The sequence below is a fragment of the Dendrobates tinctorius genome, unplaced genomic scaffold (assembly GCF_039654945.1).
Source record: "Dendrobates tinctorius isolate UK_male_01 unplaced genomic scaffold, ASM3965494v1 ptg000295l, whole genome shotgun sequence".
Taxonomy (NCBI): Eukaryota; Metazoa; Chordata; class Amphibia; order Anura; family Dendrobatidae; genus Dendrobates; species Dendrobates tinctorius.
In genome coordinates this window covers 2,304,243-2,326,500 of record NW_027361962.1, presented here as the reverse complement: position 1 = coordinate 2,326,500, position 22,258 = coordinate 2,304,243, and the positions used below count along the sequence as shown (strand labels likewise).

Sequence of the window (22,258 nt, the reverse complement as noted above, 5' to 3'; positions counted from 1 at the left end):
AAGAAGAAAAAAAAAAAAAGGGAGGTGGCGGCAGCGTAGAGAGAAGCGCGGGCCGCATACAGGAGCGGTAGTCGGCCGGCGCAGAGGCTCCTGAGCCCCGGAAGTAATGAGTGAACTTCCGGGGCAGGATGGCTGAGGAGCGCGATGGCGCATGTGCGGTGGACCCCGGGGAGGAGCGACTTCCGGGGAGAGAGAAAGGGGAAAAAAAAAAGAGGAAATCTATCTAAACAAGCGCCGCAGCTTAGTGGCAGGAAGCCATGTCGTCCCCAACGGATGTGCACGCTCCAGCAGGAGACTCTGCGGGGGGGCAGCTCCTCCAGGGACCGCACTACTAGGACAGACACCTCCCGCAGGAGCGAGGTGGAGGAATCAAGACCTAGGACAGGATCCCAGCCATCTGACCCGGTAATAAAAGCTTCACTGGGTGAGTGTGCAATGTATATACTCTGCCTATTAAGCTGACCTCTCCTCCTCCCCCCCCCCCCCCCCCTCCTTTCGCCATGTCTCCCTTCTCCAGGCGAAGAAAAAACAAAAATCCAAGCATAAAGAATGCGCTTTATGCGCTGAACCTCTCCCTTACTCCTACCCCAATAAGCTCTGTAAACAGTGCACCAGAGAGACTAGACAAGGGTCGGCAGTATCCTCAAACGACATTCGGGCCACAATTAAGGAGGAAATACAGGCTATCACCCGTGCCAGTACTCCCTCAGAGGCTAGGAGCAAAAAACAGGTGACCCTCAGCTCAGAGTCAGAGGAAGAACAGGGGTTAATCTCCGACTCTTCACTCACATCCTCATCGTCATCATCAGATATTGAGGGACGGTCATGTTTTCCCCTGGATAGTGTGGATAACCTGGTCAAATCTGTGAGGAACACTATGGGGTGTGAGGAGACAAGGGGCGCCCAAACCGCACAAGAAATAATGTTTGCGAGGTTGGCGGAAAAGAAAAGGAGAGCGTTTCCAGTAATACCGGCAGTTAAGGCCCTAATAAAGAGAGAGTGGGAAAAACACGATCAAAGAAGTTTTCTCCCATCGGCCTCAAAGAGGAAGTATCCATTTAGCGATGACGAGCAACCTTGTACGCCCTATTCTATTTTAGAATTTTGGATAACTAGAGGTGGAAGACCTGTGAAGACTCAGACGTCAAGGTTAGATTTCAGAAAGGCAGATTTTAAGGGATTCAGAAAGAGAATTGGAGGGATCCAATGGCTGGATATCCTTAAAGACAAAAATGTCCAGGAAGGATGGGAAATCTTGAAAAATGAAATTCTCAAAGCACAGTTGTTAACAATTCCGAAAAGAGGGAAGAATAGGAAGCATTTAAGGAAACCAGGATGGATGAACACAGAACTTAAGCACATGCTAAAAAGGAAGAAAAAAATGTTTATAAAATGGAAAGAGGGAGGCATATCTAAAGAAGAATATAATGCTGTCTGCAGAACCTGCAGGGCACAAATCAGATTAGCTAAAGCTGAAAATGAACTGAGGCTTGCAAGAGATGTCAAAAGCAATAATAAAGGATTTTGGGGATATGTCAAAAGTAAAAGAAAAGTCAAAGATGCTATAGGATTTTTACAGGATGAAAATGATGAAATGGTAAGACAGGATGTTGAGAAGGCTGAACTTTTAAATTCCTATTTTGCATCTGTTTTCTCTCAGAAAGGAAATGCAACATCAACTGTTATTCACTGTCCTATTAAGGGAATAGAAGAATCCAGGATATCTATAAACAGAAAGATAGTGAGGAAACACTTAGCTAACCTAAATGAATTCAAGTCTCCAGGTCCAGATGAATTACACCCCAGAGTACTGAAGGAGATAGCAGAAGAAATTTTTGAACCCCTCTCCATAATCTTTGAAAATTCTTGGAGAACAGGAGAAGTGCCAGAAGACTGGAGAAGAGCAAATGTTGTTCCTATCTTCAAAAAGGGGAAGAAGGTGGACCCAGGCAACTATAGGCCGGTGAGTCTGACTTCTATATCAGGAAAGATCTTTGAACAAATTATTAAACAACATGTATGTCAATACCTGGATAAGAATGAAGTGATTAAACAGAGTCAGCATGGGTTTCTAACTAATAAGTCATGTCAGACTAACTTAATTTCCTTCTATGACGGTATCACTGATTGGGTGGATCAAGGAAATGCTGTAGATATAGTATATCTTGACTTCAGCAAAGCATTTGACAAAGTCTCTCATACAATCCTTATTGAAAAAATGACTAAGTATGGAATGGACAAGGCAACTGTTAGGTGGATTCATAACTGGCTTAGTGATCGGACCCAAAGAGTGGTCCTAAATGGCTGCACATCCAGTTGGAAGAATGTCTCAAGTGGGGTACCACAGGGCTCTGTCCTGGGCCCTGTATTGTTCAACATCTTTATCAACGATTTAGATGAAGGAATTGAGGGTAAACTGATTAAATTTGCTGATGACACAAAGCTAGGAGGGATAGCTAATACTAGAGAAGAGAGAGAGAGGATTCAAAAAGATTTAAATAAACTGGAGAAGTGGGCAGCAACTAACAGAATGGTTTTTAACAGGGAGAAATGCAAAGTACTACATCTGGGCAATAAAAATGAAAAAAGCATATATAGAATGGGAGGAATAGGGCTAAGTGACAGCACATGTGAAAAAGACTTGGGTATACTAATAGATCACAGACTGAATATGAGTCAACAGTGTGATGCAGCAGCAAAAAAGGCAAATGCAATTCTAGGATGTATTAACAGAAGCATACAGTCTAGATCACGTGAAGTCATTATTTCCCTCTACTCCTCTTTGGTCAGACCTCATCTGGAATATTGTGTCCAGTTTTGGGCACCACATTTTAAAAAAGACATCAACAAACTGGAGCAAGTTCAGAAAAGAGCGACCAGAATGGTGACCGGTCTGCAAACCCTGTCTTATGAGGAAAGGTTGCAGGATTTGGGAATGTTTAGTTTGCAAAAGAGAAGACTGAGAGGAGACTTAATAGCTGTCTACAAATATCTAAAGGGCTGTCACATTGTAGAAGGATCAACTTTATTCTCATTTGCACAAGGAAAGACTAGAAGCAATGGGATGAAACTGAATGGGAAGAGACACAGATTAGATATTAGAAAAAACTTTTTGACAGTTAGAGTGATCAATGAGTGGAACAGGCTGCCACGAGAAGTGGTGAGTTCTCCTTCAATGGAAGTCTTCAAACAGAGGCTGGACAGACATCTGACTGGGATGATTTAGCGAATCCTGCTTTGAGCAGGGGGTTGGACCAGATGGCCCAGGAGGTCCCTTCCAACTCTACGATTCTATGATTCTATGATTCTATGATTCTATGAGCTGTTAAAATGGACCAAAGTGCCAAAGGTCGATGCCATTGTAGCCTCTACATCAAAACAATCTACTATTCCGGTATAGGACGCAGACTTGTCGGCGGACCCGCTAGACCGTAAGGCGGAGTCGTCATTAAAAAGGTCTTGGGAGTCTACCACAGGGATTTTTAAGCCAGCAGTAGCCAGCACATCACTGCCAGGTCTATGCTCATATGGTTGGACCAATTGGATCAACAAATCGAGCAGAAGGTGTCGAGAGAAAAATTACGGGCCGCTATTCCATTAATCAGAGGGGCGGCAGCCTTCATGGCCGATGCATCGGCAGACACTCTGCGACTGGCAGCAAGGTCGGCGGCTCTTGTAAACAATGCCAGGCGGGCGCTGTGGATGAAGAGCTGGAAGGGGGACTCGCAATCAAAATATAAAATTTGTGCAACCCCGTGCGAGGGTGAGTTTCTCTTTGGGAAAGCCCTGGATGACATACTCGCCAAAGCAAAAGAAAGGAAGAAGGCCTTCCCTGATTCTTCTATCCCTTTCTACAGGAGAACCTTTAAAAGGCAACCGTTTGGAAGAAGCAGACAAGCGGATAGGTCAAATAGATGGCCCACGAAGGAGGAAAAGCAAAAGGGTAGCATGTTTAGGGGTTTAACATTCCGGAAGGAAAATAAATATTAAAAAAATCAGACCCACCAGTAGGGGGTAGGTTAAAAATTTTTTATTCAAAATAGGAACAAATAACTTCAAGCCCATGGATCCTAAGTATAATTAAAGAGGGAATGAAAATAGAATTCCTTCAAATCCCTTATGATTTCTTTCATAACCCGCCTTAACGCTAAAGTTCAACAAAAGGCCCTCGAAGAAGAAATTCGGAGCCTACTATCCAAGGGGGTTTTAGTACAGGTCCCAGAGGGACAGGAAGGTAGAGGATTCTATTCTCCTTTATTTTTAATTTCCAAACCAGATTTTACGTTTAGGACAATTATAAATTTAAGGAAGCTTAATACATTTATAAAAAATTATAAGTTTAAGATGGAATCAATCAGATCCACCATAAAGCTTCTCCAAACTGTGTAATGGCGGGGATTGACTTGAAGGATGCTTACTATCATCTCCCTATTCATGACAGATACCAAAAGTACCTAAGGGTCGCGGTGGTATTCGAAGGCAAGATCCGTCATTTTCAGTATACGGCCATGCCTTTCGGCCTCTCTACGGCGCCAAGAATCTTCACCAAGGTGATGGCCTATCTTCGTCAGAAGGACACTCTAATTGTTGACTTCCTAATTATCGGGAACTCGGTCACCCAGTGAACCAGACGTGTGGCTGACACAATCTCATCTTTGCAGGATCTAGGCTGGATCATCAACGTCCAGAAGTCTAGACTTGTTCCACTTTCCCTGCAGATGTTCTTAGGGTTCCAGTTAGACTCCACAATCCAGAGATGTCTACTCCCTCAGGTAAAGATTACACTCACAAAAGAGAAAGTGGAGGCAGCCATAAGTAGACCACGCATGTCTCTGAGAGGGGCAATGTCACTATTGGGGTCGCTCAATTCTTGTGCCCCGGCAGTCCGGTGGGCCCATTATATCCGCACGCTACAGCATCAGATCCTCCAAGAAGACAGGTGACATGGTGGTCACTTCGAGAGCAAGATAACCTTATCACAGGAGATCTTGACTTCTCTAGAGTGGTGGCTAGATGATAACCATCTATCCTCAGGAGTCCCATGGGTTATAGTACCATCTTGTATCCTAACCACCGACGCTAGCCCCCACGGCTGGGGAGCCCATATGGGGAATAGCTTTTGTCAAGGAAGGTGGAATAGAGATGAAGGGGGCTACTCGTCTAATTTAAAAGAGCTGTCGGCGGTATATTATGCTCTACACCATTTTCTTCCACAGCTCCAACAGAAACATGTCAGGATCTTGTCGGACAACACCACTACAGTGGCCTACATAAACAGACAGGGAGGTACTCGATCAGAGACTCTGATGTCTTCTGCGGCAAGAATCTTAAACTTAGCCGAAAGTTATTTGTTGTCCCTCTCGGCCATTCATATCAGGGGAGAGAGCAACCAAGAGGCAGACTTCTTAAGCCGACACACACTTCGGCAAGGGGAGTGGTGCCTCAATCGCCGAATCTTCAAGGACATAGTAGCTTTATGGGGGCAACCTCAGGTGGACCTCTTTGCCACGAAAGAAAACAGACAGATAAAAGTATTTGCTTCCCTGTCTCCGTCAGATCACCCAGACATACTGGATGCCCTCCAGGCCTCATGGAAATTCAACCTGGCATACGCCTTCCCTCCGATAATTCTCCTGCCACAGGTCATCCGGAAGATCAGAGAGGACAAGGCGAGAGTAATTTTGATAGCTCCATTCTGGCCCAAGAGACTGTGGTTCTCATGGCTACGAATTATGTCAGTGACAGATCCTTGGGTCCTCCCTTCGATTCCCAACCTACTCTCCCAAGGCCCTTTTTTCCACCCCCAAGTGGACAGCTTACACTTGACGGCGTGGAATTTGAAAGGCAGTTACTAAGATCAAGAGGCTTTTCTGAAACACTAATTGCTACACTCCTGCAGAGCAGGAAGCAGTCCACTACCCAGATTTATACAAGGATTTGGAAAAAGTTCCTGCAGTTTCATACAGCGCCTCATACCACAGAAGTCCCGATAGTTCCTATCTTAGAATTTCTACAGAGAGGGAAAGACTTGGGCCTGGCAGTAAGCACACTGAAAGTCCAGGTATCCGTATTAGGGGCACTGTACGGCCATAATATAGCGGGGAATAAGTGGATTTCACGATTTATTACAGCCTGTGAACGGATAGCTCTGGTTCACATACCTGCAATCCCTGCATGGGACTTAAATCTTGTCTTAGACGCCCTGACGCAAGAACCCTTTGAGCCGAAAGACTCGATATCCCTCAAATGCTTGTCTCTCAAGACGGCCCTCTTAGTAGCACTGACGTCTGCTAGGAGAGTGGGTGATATCCAGGCCCTATCCATAGACCCACCCTTTTTTCAGATATACCAAGATAGGTTAATATTAAAACCAGACCCCTCATACCTGCCTAAGGTATCAACAAAATTCCATAGATCTCAAGAGATACTTCTCCCGACCTTCTTTGGGGATCTCTCCACTCCAGAGGAGCGGAAATTCCACACCTTGGATGTTAGAAGAACTGTCCTAAAATATATTGAGAGGTCCAGGAGCTGGAGGCAGTGTAGGGCTCAGTTCATATCTTTTCAGGGCTGTAAAAAAGGGTACGGAGTCACGAAGAGCACAATTTCACGATGGATCAGGGAGGCCATTCGCTTAGCCTACTCCGCGAAAAACGAAGATCCTCCGGACAGCATCAGAGCACATTCCACCAGAGCAGTGGCAACCTCCTGGGCCGAGTGGGGAGACATTCCAATTGAAACCATATGTGAGGCAGCAATTTGGTCAACCCCTTCTACCTTCTATAATCACTATAGACTTGACCTTTCATCAACTTCTGACCTAAGCTTTGGCAGGACTGTCCTTAGCACGGTGGTCCCACCCAGGTGATGGTCTCTGGAATCTCTCCAATGGGTGCTGTCGTGGCGAAGGGTAAAAAGCCGGATTACTTACCGGTAATGCTCTTTTACTGAGTCCACGACAGCACCCGCTCACTTCCCTCCCTGCTAAAGATATCGATAATAAAGTGTATCTGCTAAAGATGAATAAGTAAAGTTTAGAAATGCAAAGACATTGCCTAACCCTTGGCGGTCCTCCTGGTACTCTGAAATGCAAAACTGAGGAGGAAAGGCGGACCGCCCCCTTTTATCTTTCTGTAGGGTTTCCTGTTCCAAATGGGGCGGATCCGATACTTCCAGCGGGTGCTGTCGTGGACTCATTAAAAGAGCATTACCGGTAAGTAATCCGGCTTTTTGGAGTCTTGTGCATCTGCTTCTACGACTAGTCTAGCGGCAGAGTTGTCACCCTGTTTCCTTCATACGCATACGTGTGTGCGTCGCACTTTTGGTGATTTTTTTTCCCCTGTCAACACCTCCAGAATTTGCAGAAGAACATTCTGCTGCAAATCCTGAACATATGCACATAACCTTAGGGGTGATTATTGGAGTAGAATCAGTAGCGCAGAGTTTCAGGCAGTCTGAAGAAGACCTTGACTACGGCCTTCTCCTTTCACCTGAAAGTCTGACCTCTTGTGGAGGCGCCTAAACAATCTGAGATGGCTGGCTAATAAGATTTGGGCTGGGGCGACTTTGGCCACAACACAGGCCACTTGACCAAAGTATGACTATGCCGCTCTTACATCGCAGTATAGTAAGAGGGGTTGCATTGCAACCTTCAAAGTACTGCAACCCAGACACAAAAGTTGCAAAAAAACATCAAAATCAGTTGGATTCTTTTTTGAGACTTGCTTGTTGCGGTCCCTTGCAGATTGTAACGCGACCCCATTCACTATGCTGTTTGTCGCAGCACCATAAAGTGGTCTATGGTCACAGAGCTCTGGTCACGTCTGCATTTGGGGCTTAACTTAAAATTCTGCCACATCTGACAGGAAAAACAGAGCGTGCATAACATGAATGGACACCACGTCCCATTATAAGCCAAAGGGGTCCATTATGTGACTGATTCCAGCTCCCCCCCCCCTTTTTGTTTTTTTTTATTTTACAGCTTTTATGTGGGAACAGAAAAGCAGAAATGACGACACTGTTTAGCTGGGCCTAATCGGTTTTGGAACTTGCTCCCTAGTTTTTTTTTTCAGCAGTGCTCCATTTTGTTATTATTTTTTTTTTCTATTGCAACACTACCACCTATTGTGACTCCTAATCAAAGGTCGTTTTCACATATCTTAGGGCCCCGTCACACATAGCGATCTCGCTAGCGAGATCGCTGTGTGTGGCAGCGATCAGCGACCGCCCCCCCCTGCCGGTATCGCTGATCGCTCTTGGAAAGCCCTGGACATTTCTTTGATCGCTGGTCTCCCGCTGGCCAGCACGCATCGCTGCGTGTGACAGGCGGGAGACCAGCGATCAGCTGGTAACTAATGTACACATCGGGTATCTAAGGGACGTGCGTCACTTAGAAACCCGATGTGTACCTTGGTTACCAGCTCCCTGCATCAGCGCGCTGGTAACTAACGTACACAGCGACGCCGTGCGCTCTGCGTCGCTGGTGCTGATCGCCGGGGAAGCTGTCTGTTTGACAGCTCACCAGCGATCATGTAGCGACACCAGCGATCCTGACACGTTGATATCGTTGTCGGGATCGCTGGTGAGTCGCTATGTGTGACGGGGCCCTTACATTCACTGTCTGAGTGTGGACCATGATGTCCAGAATGACCACAGGTCTCCTGAGCCACGGCCAGTTGGTAATTGGACCTTGAATGGCGGACATTTGAACTTGGCCTAAATGCACTTGTATACGGAGTGTGCATATATATTGATTATAATTAGGAATGAGCGTTCCTAGGAACATTAGCAAAACACTTGTTCATTGGGTGAAATTACTTTTAAGCTTGCCTGGTTCTCGGCTGCACATCGTCTTCTGTAAACACAATATGTGCTGCCGAGGACACTGATATCCTGGGTGCACAAAACGATGGTATTAACAATCCTGGAAAGTGCGGTCACCCTCTATACCCAGTGTCGCGGGATGCAGCTGGGGGTGGTAACACAGATCCCACCGCTGTCACCAGTTTGTCAGCGCAACGAAACTTCGCTGCCTCCAATCGTCAGGACAGTTATACTTACTAGTGATAGACAAGGCCGCAGCTGCTTCCCTACTAGGCCGGTTATTGGGGAACTCGCAGTGAGCGTATGGTATATACAGCTCTACATGGAATATATATATATACACCAGTACGGTCACTGCCAACTCCACAGTCACAAAAGGAAACCACTAGCTGCCGCCACCATTCGCTTGTACATGTTGTTTGGACAACCATTACAGGTAGTGTACGGCTTTAGAGGCGCAGTTTACAGAACAAGAAGGAAGGTATTACATTTTATATATTTTATCCAGAAAGGTAGGCAGTGTTTATAAAAGATATACAAAGGTTACACAAAATGGGAAAGAAAACAATACGGTATATACAATTACATGTTCTGCAGGAGATCACTACTTCAGTGGAGGTTGAAGTGTTAGCTATTTCTCACTTTCCTAGTTATAATTAGTTTCTCTCTTCACCAGCTATAGTTAATACCATATGTTCAATGTGAGGGGGGATATGTCCCCTCTCTGGAGATGTCTTATGGATTTGAATTTTGCTCTATGACAAATAGGCTATTGGGTGCAATTATGCTAATAACACTCTGATCATGGTGTGATCCAATTCTCCCCAATGTGGAGAAGATGGGAAAAGAAAAGTTTGTACATCTTCTCCATTCTGTCAGTGAGCTGAAATTGGACTGCACTCAGATGTTGTCCGAGCGCAGTTTGATGTTTTTGACGGACCCCTGACTTGCATGGTCGAGTGTGATCTGATTTATGGATGCGAATCGTATATGCTGTGATTTTTCTCCTCAGACAGACTCGGCCCAAGGAAAAAATTGGACATGTGCGCGGCCCCATAGAGTAACATTGGTCCGAGTGTGATTCATTGTTTTGTCTGCACAAGCCCTAATAGAAACTTTCCTGCTATTTGCCCTTTAATGCGACCCCATCGGAATATTCTCTGAGAAAAACATTGCATTACTCTCATCTACCGCAGCCGCTAATCTGAGCTGAGACCCGTCATCATGGCGTTCTATATTATATACATTGGGGTCACTAACACCAAAGGGGGTGACCCTGACGTCATGGTCTGTGCTTACGCTGTGGCCTTTTTTTTTTTAACAGTGAGACCCCCTCATCCTTCCATCTTTACTTTCTTGTTTTTATTTATTTACAGTTGAAAAATTTGTGAAAATTTCCAGAATAAATGATGAATATATATGTGTGTATATTAAGCATATATCTGTATATTACACCAGCTTATTATATTTATTGTGCTATATATTTTTAATATTTTTTATTGCACTATATATAACATTTATATTTTTTTATTGCACTAAATATAAAAAAATGTATTATTGCACAATTTATATTATTGCACTAAGTATATATATTTTTATATCCCTGCACTAGTTTCTCATCTTCTCTCCTGCAGTACATAGAGCACGTCCTATACAGCTGAGGCCTATGTTATAGTCGCCTCCAGAGCTTGGTCTCCTAGGCAACCATACACGCAATTGACGTCTAAAAGCGGCTAGAAGCGTGTGCGCATGCGTTATACAAGCGTCACTAATCTGCGCAGACGCAGAAGGTACTAGGCCAGGAAACTACATTTCCCAAGATCCTTAGCGGTCAATACAAAGTCCGTCCAGCTCTTGGTGAAGTGTGTGAGTATGTGATCGGGGGTCTCCGGGGATCATCCGCTGCGCATCTACTGATGTGATGGCTGAATGCACATTTCGGATGCGGCATCACTAGTGCAGGGGAAGTCACGTTTACATAATACAGGTCTTTATGGAAAGATCCGGACCCTTCTGCTCCGCACGGAGATTTCTGACACTGGAGATCTGAAGTCAAAGGGGTGTGTGATGGCGATCGGTGGCCATTGTCATCTTCCTACATATAGATCTTTATTACTGAACTGCCCCTTTAAAATGTATATGTAGGGAGATTTTTCATCACTTTGCAGCAGTGAGGGGGCGCTAGTGAGCACATATTGGCTGATCATGCTGCGTTACCCCTCAGCCGGCACCCACGACATGGGCTTCATAGGTGTACAAGCACAGGGGGCTTTTAGTCGCCCATCGGCGCCTCATTTCCAACCTCTTTAGGGGTTAATCTGGAAAGCTAGGTAGATTGGGGGAGCTGGCGGCTGTACAAGACAGCCGGCGCCTGTGCTGTATGGAGCAGGCGCTGCAGAACTTCATAAGGAAATTGGGGTCTGGCAGTGTGATGGGTCCAGTACTAACCTGCACAGTTTTATCATCCTCAGAAACCAGCCCCTTGGAGACAGCAATGTCCACGCTGCCACCTCCAGACCAACCTCCAGAGGACGTGGGGAGTGATGACTGCCTCCCGTCTTACAGCTACCTCTACAGCCCGACCCTGCTCCAGTGAGGACTATGTGCTTGTGTATATATATATATATATATATATCTCTGTGTGTATATATAATCTTATGGGTGTACAGAGAACACCCTGGTATGCAGCAGGTCTTGTGGGGTGTTCCTGGGATACGGCAGGTCTTGTGGGGTGATCCCGGGATACGGCAGGTCTTGTGGGGTGATCCCGGGATACGGCAGGTCTTGTGGGGTGTTCCCGGTATACAGCAGGTCTTGTGGGGTGTTCCTGATATACGGTAGGTCTTGTGGGGTGTTCCCTGTATACGGCAGGTCTTGTGGGGTGTCCCAGTATGTGGGCGGTCTTGTGGGGTGTCCCAGTATGTGGGCGGTCTTGTGGGGTGTTCCCTGTATACAGCAGGTCTTGTGCGGTGTTCCCGGTATACAGCAGGTCTTGTGCGGTGTTCCCGGTATACGGTAGGTCTTGTGGGGGTGTTCCTGGTATACGGTAGGTCTTGTGGGGGTGTTCCTGGTATACGGTAGGTCTTGTGGGGGTGTTCCTGGTATACGGTAGGTCTTGTGGGGTGTTCCCGGTATACGGCAGGTCTTGTGGGGTGTTCCCGGTATACGGCAGGTCTTGTGGGGTATTCCCGGTATACGGCAGGTCTTGTGGGGTGTTCCCTGTATACGGTAGGTCTTGTGGGGTGTTCCCTGTATACGGCAGGTCTTGTGGGGTGTCCCAGTATGTGGGCGGTCTTGTGGGGTGTTCCCTGTATACAGCAGGTCTTGTGCGGTGTTCCCGGTATACAGCAGGTCTTGTGCGGTGTTCCCGGTATACGGTAGGTCTTGTGGGGGTGTTCCTGGTATACGGTAGGTCTTGTGGGGGTGTTCCTGGTATACGGTAGGTCTTGTGGGGGTGTTCCTGGTATACGGTAGGTCTTGTGGGGTGTTCCCGGTATACGGCAGGTCTTGTGGGGTGTTCCCGGTATACGGCAGGTCTTGTGGGGTATTCCCGGTATACGGCAGGTCTTGTGGGGGTGTTCCCTGTATACGGCAGGTCTTGTGGGGGTGTTCCCTGTATACAGCAGGTCTTGTGGGGTGTTCCTGGTATACGGCAGGTCTTGTGGGGTGTTCCCGGGATACGGCAGGTCTTGTGGGGTGATCCCGGTATGCGGCAGGTCTTGTGGGGTGATCCCGGTATGCGGCAGGTCTTGTGGGGTGTTCCCAGTATGCGGCAGGTCTTGTGGGGTGTTCCCGGTATACGGCAGGTCTTGTGGGGTGTTCCCGGTATACGGCAGGTCTTGTGGGGTGTTCCCGGTATACGGCAGGTCTTGTGGGGTGTTCCCGGTATACGGCAGGTCTTGTGGGGTGTTCCCGGTATACGGCAGGTCTTGTGGGGTGTTCCCGGTATACGGCAGGTCTTGTGGGGTGTTCCCGGTATACGGCAGGTCTTGTGGGGTGTTCCCGGTATACGGCAGGTCTTGTGGGGTGTTCCCGGTATACGGCAGGTCTTGTGGGGTGTTCCCGGTATACGGCAGGTCTTGTGCGGTGTTCCCGGTATACGGCAGGTCCTGTGGGGTGTTCCCTGTATACGGCAGGTCTTGTGGGGTGTTCCCGGTATCCAGCGAGTGTTGTGGGGTGTTCTGGAATGCACTGGTTAATAGCTACCGAAAGTAATTCAAGCAACAGGGGGTGAACAGGCGATAGTCATGGATGCCCAAGGCTCCATGTGTGGGGATTGAAAGCGACCATCTGGTCTGATCCCACAGAAGAGCAACAGTAGTACAAATTGCTGAAGAAGTTCCTGTTGGTTATTATAGAAAGGTGTCGGGACACGCAGAGCATCGCAGCTATGATAGAAAGGTGTCGGGACAGGCAGAGCGTCGCAGCTATGATAGGTGTCAGGACACGCAGAGCATCGCAGCTATGATAGAAAGGTGTCGGGACAGGCAGAGCGTCGCAGCTATGATAGAAAGGTGTCAGGACACGCAGAGCATCGTAGCTATCATAGAAAGGTATCGGGACACACAGAGCATCGCAGATACGATAGAAAGGTGTCAGGACACGCAGAGCATTGCAGCTATGATAGAAAGGTGTCGGGACAGGCAGAGCGTCGCAGCTATGATAGAAAGGTGTCAGGACACGCAGTGCATCGCAGCTGCGATAGAAAGGTGTTGGGACATGCAGAGCATCACAGCTATGATACAAAGGTGTCGGGACAGGCAGAGCGTCGCAGCTATGATAGAAAGGTGTTGGGACAAGCAGACCATCGCAGCTGCGATAGAAAGGTGTCAGGACACACAGAGCAACGCAGCTGCGATAGAAAAGTGTCAGGTTACACAGAGCATCGCAGCTGCAATAGAAAGGTGTCATGGCACACAGAGCATCGCAGCTATAGTAGAAAGGTGTCATGGCACACAGTGCATCGCAGCTGCGATAGAAAGGTGTTGGGACGCGCAGAGCATCGCAGCTGTGATAGAAAGGTGTCAGGACACACAGAGCATCGCAGCTGCAATAGAAAGGTGTCAGGACACACAGAGCATCGCAGCTATAGTAGAAAGGTGTCATGGCACACAGTGCATCGCAGCTGCGATAGAAAGGTGTTGGGACGCGCAGAGCATCGCAGCTGTGATAGAAAGGTGTCGGGACATGCAGAGCATCGCAGCTAAGATAGAAAGGTGTCGGGACACACAGAGCATCGCAGCTAAGATAGAAAGGTGTCGGGACACACAGAGCATCGCAGCTAAGATAGAAAGGTGTCGGGACACACAGAGCATCGCAGCTAAGATAGAAAGGTGTCGGGACACACAGAGAATCGCAGCTAAGATAGAAAGATGTCGGGACACACAGAGCATCGCAGCTACGATAGAAAGGTGTCGGGACACGCAGAGCATCGCAGCTATGATAGAAAGGTGTCGGGACACGCAGAGCATCACAGCAATGATAGAAAGGTGTCGGGACATGCAGAGCATCGCAGCTATGATAGAAAGGTGTCGGGACATGCAGAGCATCGCAGCTATGATAGAAAGGTGTCGGGACACGCAGAGCATCGCAGCTATGATAGAAAGGTGTCGGGACACGCAGAGCATCGCGATAGAAAGGTGTCGGGACACACAGCATCGCAGCTGCGATAGAAAGGTGTCGGGACACACAGCATCGCAGCTGCGATAGAAAGGTGTCAGGACACACAGAGCATCACAGTTGCGATAGAAAGGTGTCAGGACGCGCAGTGCATCGCAGCTGCGATAGAAAGGTGTCGGGACGCGCAGTGCATCGCAGCTGCGATAGAAAGGTGTTGGGACGCGCAGAGCATCGCAGCTGTGATAGAAAGGTGTCGGGACTTGCAGAGCATCGCAGCTATGATAGAAAGGTGTCGGGACACGCAGAGTATCCAAAAAGGTAGAGGGAGTTCCAGCTTCTGTTAAAATTCATGTATAATAATTTTATTTAATCAATATTAAAAAATCCAAGGCAGGATGGCCAGCAAGTGAGGCGTTTTGAATATGGTTCTTCTTTTTCTACCTTTTTGCATACTTTCAACACGAGTTGTTGGTTCTTGGTTCCGTGCCTACTGTATTTTTATGGTGAGGTGGCATTACTTCCTTTTTCACTGAGAGCATCGCAGCTGTGATAGAAAGGTGTCAGGACAAACAGAGCATTGCAATTTGTTGTCTGCGGAGCAGTGTAGGTGCAGGTTGATAAGTGTATCCATGTTCGGATTAGTGAATATTATGAAGTTTTATTTCAGGAATTGTCCGTCATATTTTGCATTGATAACGGGGTGTCTGTGCTGATTATAGGGGCAGGGTGGCCTTCATCACCGGAGGCGGCTCAGGGATTGGATTCCGCATTGCTGAGATATTTATGAGGTATGACCTTCTGTCTCTCCTTCCTGCCATACTCTGACCGGCTCTAGGTGACATTCCTGACCCTGTCTTCTCCGCAGGCACGGCTGTGACACCATCATTGTCAGCAGGAACATACAGCGGGTGACCGAGGTAGCACCATATATTCGCCTATGTGTCTACCATATGTGATTGATATGCCCTCCCCCCCCACAAAAAAATGCCGCCTTTCTGTGCACATTGATGTAAAAATAAATCCTCATCATCTCATTCCAAGGCGGCAAATAAGTTACGAGGCGCGACGGGCCGGCACTGCCTGCCATTGACCGCAGATGTGAGACAACCCCAGACTCTGACTGATGCGGTGGAGGAAGCTCTGAGGACCTTCTCCAGAATAGACATCCTGGTGAACAGTAGGCAGCCTCTGTTAGTGGTCGGGGCGGCCATATTGACATTTGCTCTGCTCTGACTTTTGCGGTCTCTTCTTTGCAGATGCTGCCGGGAATTTCCTCTGCCCTGCGAGCAGCTTGTCCTTTAACGCCTTTAAGAATGTCCTTGACATAGACACGATGGGCACGTTCAACACCAGCAAGATCCTGTTTGAGCGCTTTTTCCGCGTAGGTAGAGGTTACATGAGAGAGCGGTCGTATAGCGCCAGCTTCTGTAATCACTTCCCGCTGACACGCGTCAGGCCGGGACTACACAGTGACTGTAGATCGTTCTGTGCTGCAATTCTACTGAAATTTTATAACTATCACTATTCTCCAGAGTGCCGCTGCTCTCTGTCCCCCGTACGGTCAATGGAACTTCTTCTTACTGCTGCCGTACTGAAATCCAGGGCCTCTTCACACTAGACCAGGCCTTCCCACTGTGACCAGGCCCTCCCACTGTGACCAGGCCCAGGATGTCCCTGCACAATCTCGTAAGGTCAAAAGCCCCCAGGTTATACACAGTGGAGGTAAGAATAGGCACCGTGCACCGTACGGGAGACAGCGAGATGAGGCGCAATGCACCATATGGGAGACAGCGAGCCGTGTAGGTGAGCGGCGAGGTGCGCATTAGATGTTTATTATGTTATGAGGTCTCTCTCCAGACTCCAGCGCCTAATTAGGGACATTGAATTAACAGAGAATAAATTCACTGCAAATCTATTTTTCCCAGTAAAATCTGCTCAATTTTGTGAGTCCCTTTAGCTCCGATCATCTCTATTCACAATTGATGAATTGTCCAAAAACGTCTGGAAACCACAAACACCATCCACAATGGCGAACATAAAAAAAAACAAAAAAAATAGACGTTAAAAAAAAAAAAAATAAATAAAAGGCGCAAATAAAAAATAAACCGATTAAGCAAAAATGAAAACTAGGAAAAAAGAAGGCGCCAAAGCAGTGAGCGTATTTACACATGATGTCCACAAGGGGTCGCTGTGATCTCGTGATTACACTATAGTCAGAAGCTTTGTTAGCTCAAATGTGCAAGAAGTCTACAATCTGCTCCTCCTGAAATGGCTGATAACAGGGAACAATGGCATTCGCTTATCATCTATCTTATCAGGACGATATGTAAAATGGATTTTTTTCTTATATTTTTTTTTTTCAGGATCATGGCGGAGTCATCTTAAACGTCACGGCGACGCTGGGCTACAAGGGAAACGTCCTGCAAGTGCACGCAGGCAGTGCCAAGGCGGCTATAGGTCAGTGCCCAATATTGTGGCAGGATTTGGCTTTTTTTTTTAATATATAAGCGGTTACCGCTCTAGAGCTGCCTCTGATCTGTCCTACTCCCTACAGATGCCATGACCAGGCACCTGGCAGTGGAGTGGGGTCCTAGTAAAGTGCGGGTGAACGGCATCGCTCCCGGGCCCATCGGTGGCACTGAAGGAATGCGTAGACTGGGTATGTGACTATGTAGATTCATTGCCCACCACCTTCCCAGACTCGCTTTAGGGGGCACCTCACTGCATGGGCAATCCTGGTCCCTAAACCTTGTGCTTTGTTTGTATTCCAGGTGGAGCTGTTGCGGAGGCTGTGGGAGCGTGGGATTCCATCCCCCTACAGCGGCTAGGGAATAAGACTGAGGTGGCACATGGAGCCCTCTTCTTGGTTAGCCCCCTGGCATCCTATGTGACTGGCACCACCCTGGTGATGGATGGCGGCTCCTGGATGACCTTGCCTAATCATATGGCATCAGTGCTGGGTACCCCTCCTTCTCCTCATCTATAGGTGATGGTATTCTTGGAAATGCAATAAAGGGAAGAAACCAAGAGCCCCCCATAGCTAATACTACATCCACATACCCCTGATGTAGCACAGGGACTACCCTTTATTGCCTGGTTATTGATGGCTCGTTTCCTGATCTTTTTTTTTTCACCTTTTACAGATCATTGGTCGTCTCAGATGAAGAAAAGCAAATGAAACGGACTGCGGCTGCTGATTGAGCAAGCAGGACCTGATCAACACTAATTGCCCCCTGAACATTCCCTTCTCACCCCTCCACCTACGTCCAGAGTGACTCGGGGGTCAGTATTGGTCATAATGGTCAGTACTGGTCTGCAGCTGTATGTGCAGACACAGGATGGTGTCGTAAAAGCCCCCATTAGCCACTTCGGGGGGTATTCTCCTACAGTGCCGGGTTTCAGCCTTGGGCAGGGGGGGGTTGAGCTATGACGTTTACAGATTATAGAAAATGTACTATTAAAATGATATATCGCATTGGTGCTTACAAATGACTGGTCTGACAGTGGGACACATGTCAGGGATGCCCTGATCAAGCGTCGGTGTGTTTATTGGTTCTATGCCGGGAAGGTGCACTTTTAATAGGGTGGTCTCTGTGACTTCCATAGGGGCATGATGTTACGCATCCCAGATCAGGGGTACGCATACACAAAGCCCCTAATCCAATGATTCATACTGTAAAGGGCTGTGCAGTTCACAGGGTCAAAGGATGCCAAGGAGAGAAGTCCAATACCATGCACTGGCCCCCTCGTGCCCCATATTACGCATTTTGCAGTGTATCAGCTCTATCTGGAGTGTCCCTTTAAGTAGTGGACATATTGGTCAAGATAAGCCCTACAGAAGACGTGAACGCCATACCGAGAGCCTATCGGGAGGCGAGTGTCAGGAACACATATTATCGGCTGTTGTAACACAAAAGCTCAGAGGTCACCGCTGCTAAGATAGCGGAGACTGAAGGTGTCACCACGCTCCTTATCTGCAGCGGGTGTAATACATAGTTGCACCACTAGGTGTCTGAAGATTTCCTCCCATTAGTGGAAACCCTGAAATTCAGGCTGTTGTAGTGTGAGGTTGGCCATACATTGTCATCAGCGGCCTGCCAAATAGATGTATTCCTCCCATCCTTCATACACATGCACGCTCGGTTTCACAGGCTGCGCATCTTTCACCAATAGGGAGAGGGAGCATTTCGCTTATTGGGAACAAAGTATTGAGCATGTTAAAATTTAGCATGCCCGATCTTTTTTTTTTTTTCTCCCGACTTAATGCCAGCCACACATCTCTTGCATAGAAGATGGTCGTCCAATCCGGACAAATTTGACGGATTTGTACAGTTTTAAGTCTAAAGTGTATGGCCGCCTTTAGCTGCCAGTGCCTAATTTGAAAAGAGTTGACTGGACCTGCAGATTTTGGTGTTATAATGTGTATGAGGCAGGAGCACTCATCTGAGACCACAGCTGAAGAAGGATGGGTCATGTTGGATTTCAGTATGTCCAATCCTTTGTTCTCAAGTGCTATGCTGCAGCCAGAGTTGACTGTGCAGGTATATGGGATGGTTGGGGCCACCAATATGTCTACTGTGATATCCGCAGAATAACCTGCCAGCCTCCTCCAGCTCGGAGCACGTGTTCTGTACTGAGGAGCGCGGCACAAACCCTCTACCCGCCATTACTGAAGATATGGCTCTTCTAATTATCAGCGGGTGTGTCCGCAGGAATGACAGGACAATACCTATATTTGTGCAGCGGATACCGATTCAGACAATTACAATACCTAATGCATTAGTCATAGGCTGGAAATACAGCTCCAAAATCAGACCTCTGGGGCGACACAGAGACTCGTATCGCTGCATCCATGGCCGGCACAAGCGCTCGTGGGGGCCCACTTATCCCTGTGAGATCTGCTTGTGCAGAGCGCCCATGGGGGCCCTATTGTCCCTGTGAGATCTGCTTGTGCAGAGCGCCCATGGGGGCACAATTGTCCCTGTGAGATCTGCTTGTGCAGAGCGCCCATGGGGGCCCAATTGTCCCTGTGAGATCTGCTTGTGCAGAGCGTCCATGGGGGCCCAATTATCCCTGTGAGATCTGCTTGTGCAGAGCGCCCATGGGGGCCCTATTGTCCCTGTGAGATCTGCTTGTGCAGAGCGCCCATGGGGGCCCAATTGTCCCTGTGAGATCTGCTTGTGCAGAGCGCCCATGGGGGCCCAATTGTCCCTGTGAGATCTGCTTGTGCAGAGCGCCCATGGGGGCCCAATTGTCCCTGTGAGATCTGCTTGTGCAGAGCGTCCATGGGGGCCCAATTGTCCCTGTGAGATCTGCTTGTGCAGAGCGTCCATGGGGGCCCAATTGTCCCTGTGAGATCTGCTTGTGCAGAGCGCCCATGGGGGCCCTATTGTCCCTGTGAGATCTGCTTGTGCAGAGCGCCCATGGGGGCCCTATTGTCCCTGTGAGATCTGCTTGTGCAGAGCGCCCATGGGGGCCCACTTGTCCCTGTGAGATCTGCTTGTGCAGAGCGCCCATGGGGGCCCTATTGTCCCTGTGAGATCTGCTTGTGCAGAGCGCCCATGGGGGCCCAATTGTCCCTGTGAGATCTGCTTGTGCAGAGCGCCCATGGGGGCCCAATTGTCCCTGTGAGATCTGCTTGTGCAGAGCGCCCATGGGGGCCCAATTGTCCCTGTGAGATCTGCTTGTGCAGAGCGCCCATGGGGGCCCAATTGTCCCTGTGAGATCTGCTTGTGCAGAGCGCCCATGGGGGCCCAATTGTCCCTGTGAGATCTGCTTGTGCAGAGCGCCCATGGGGGCCCAATTGTCCCTGTGAGATCTGCTTGTGCAGAGCGCCCATGGGGGCCCACTTGTCCCTGTGAGATCTGCTTGTACAGAGCGTCCATGGGGGCCCACTTGTCCCTGTGAGATCTGCTTGTACAGAGCGTCCATGGGGGCCCACTTGTCCCTGTGAGATCTGCTTGTACAGAGTTGAGTCTGCTCCATACAGCACAGGTGCAGCACCCAAAATTTGGCACTCAAGGCGCTGTCGGGTACCCCTCTGACCGCCCTCGCATCTGCCATGTTTGTACACCCGTCGCTGGGCTTTGTAGAACAGTTATCACAGCAATGTAACAGGATTGTACAAGGGGTCATAGGTTCAAGTCCTCTAATGGGAATAATAAAAAAAAGGCAAAAAAGAATTAAATTTTTTTTAAACTATTATATATAGGTTCAAATCTCCTTACTTTTCCCTGAACTTTGTTAAAATCTAAAAAAAAAAAAAGAGAACATTTTTGGTACCACTGTGTGCGAACTGTCCAAACCAATCAAGTATATTCCATTTTGTGAACGCCAATACGAGGGGTACTGATGAATAACACAAAAATATGTGCACATACAGCATATGTTTATACCTAAATATATTTATGCTGAGATAAAATATATATATATATATATATATATATATATATATATATATATATATATATATATATATATATGTGTGTATGTATACCTATATTATATATAATGTGTATATATGAATATATGCACATTATATATTTACATAAATATATTTTTTTATATATATATAGTTTGGGTGTGTATATATATATTAGTTATTATTATTTATTATTATAGCGCCATTTATTCCATGGCGCTTTACATGTGAGGAGGGGTATACATAATACATACAAGTACAGTAATCTTAAACAATACAAGTCACGACTGGTCCAGGAGGAGAGAGGACCCTGCCCGCGAGGGCTCACAATCTACAAGGGATGGGTGAGGATACAGTAGGCGAGGGTAGAGCTGGTCATGCAGCGGTTTGGTGGATCGGTGGTTACTGCAGGTTATAGGCTTGTCGGAAGAGGTCGGTCTTCAGGTTCTTTTGAAGGTTTCGATGGTAGGTGAGAGTCTGATATGTTGTGGTAGAGCGTTCCAGAGTAGGGGTGATGCGTTGAAGAAATCTTGTATTTGATTTTGGAAAGAGGAGATAAGAGGGGAGTAGGGAAGGAGATCTTGTGAGGATCGGAGGTTTCGTGCAGGTAAGTACCGGGACACGAGGTGACAGATGTATGGAGGAGACAGGTTGTGGATGGCTTTGTATGTCATGGTTAGGGTTTTGAACTGGAGTCTTTGGGTAATGGGGAGCCAGTGCAGGGATTGACAGAGGGGAGAGACCGGGGAATAGCGGGGGGACAGGTGGATTAGTCGTGCAGCAGAGTTTAGAATAGATTGGAGGGGTGCAAGAGTGTTAGAGGGAAGGCCACAGAGCAGGAGGTTGCAGTAGTCAAGGCGGGAGATGATGAGGGCATGGACTAGGGTTTTTGCAGATTCTTGGTTGAGGAATGTACGTATCCGTGAAATGTTTAAGTTGAAGGAACTCGCAGGAAGTGGAAAGGGCTTGGATATGTGGTTTGAAAGAGAGATCAGTGTCAAGGATAACCCAGAGGCAGCGAGCTTGTGGGACTGGGGAGAGTGGGCAGTCGTTTACGTCAATGGATAGGTCCTTTGGGGGGGGGGGATCTCGTGAGATGGAGGAAAGATGATGAATTCTGTTTTGTCCATATTAAGTTTTAGAAATCTAGCGGAGCAGAAGGATGAAATAGCAGACAGACATTGAGGGATTCTGGTTAGTAGGGAGGTGATATCTGGTCCAGAGATGTAGATCTGCGTGTCATCAGCATAGAGGTGATACTGAAAGCCGTGAGATTCTATGAGCTGTCCGAGGCCGAAGGTGTAAATGTAGAAGAGCAGGGGTCCTAGGACTGAACCTTGTGAGACTCCGATGGATAGGGGGTGCGGTGAGGAGGTGGTGTGTGAGTGGGAGACG

General features: G+C 47.8%; 1 protein-coding gene across 4 annotated transcripts; it reads left to right on the top strand.

Moving 5' to 3' along the window:
* The first annotated feature begins 10,578 nt into the window (after positions 1-10,578).
* Positions 10,579-17,917, top strand: DECR2 (2,4-dienoyl-CoA reductase 2). 4 transcript variants are annotated; one of them, XM_073560320.1, is made up of 10 exons: positions 10,579-10,689; positions 11,295-11,415; positions 15,162-15,230; positions 15,308-15,359; positions 15,484-15,619; positions 15,699-15,823; positions 16,806-16,899; positions 16,997-17,101; positions 17,214-17,402; positions 17,586-17,917. In XM_073560320.1, exons 2-10 carry the CDS (start codon positions 11,318-11,320, stop codon positions 17,618-17,620), a joined length of 903 nt encoding a protein of 300 aa, XP_073416421.1. In that variant the 5' UTR covers positions 10,579-10,689; positions 11,295-11,317; the 3' UTR covers positions 17,621-17,917. The 4 variants fall into 4 exon arrangements, with proteins under 4 accessions (XP_073416421.1, XP_073416424.1, XP_073416422.1 ...); XM_073560323.1 differs by having other exon boundaries at positions 17,214-17,428; XM_073560321.1 differs by lacking the exon at positions 10,579-10,689 and adding an exon at positions 10,698-10,883.
* The last annotated feature ends 4,341 nt before the right edge of the window (positions 17,918-22,258 follow it).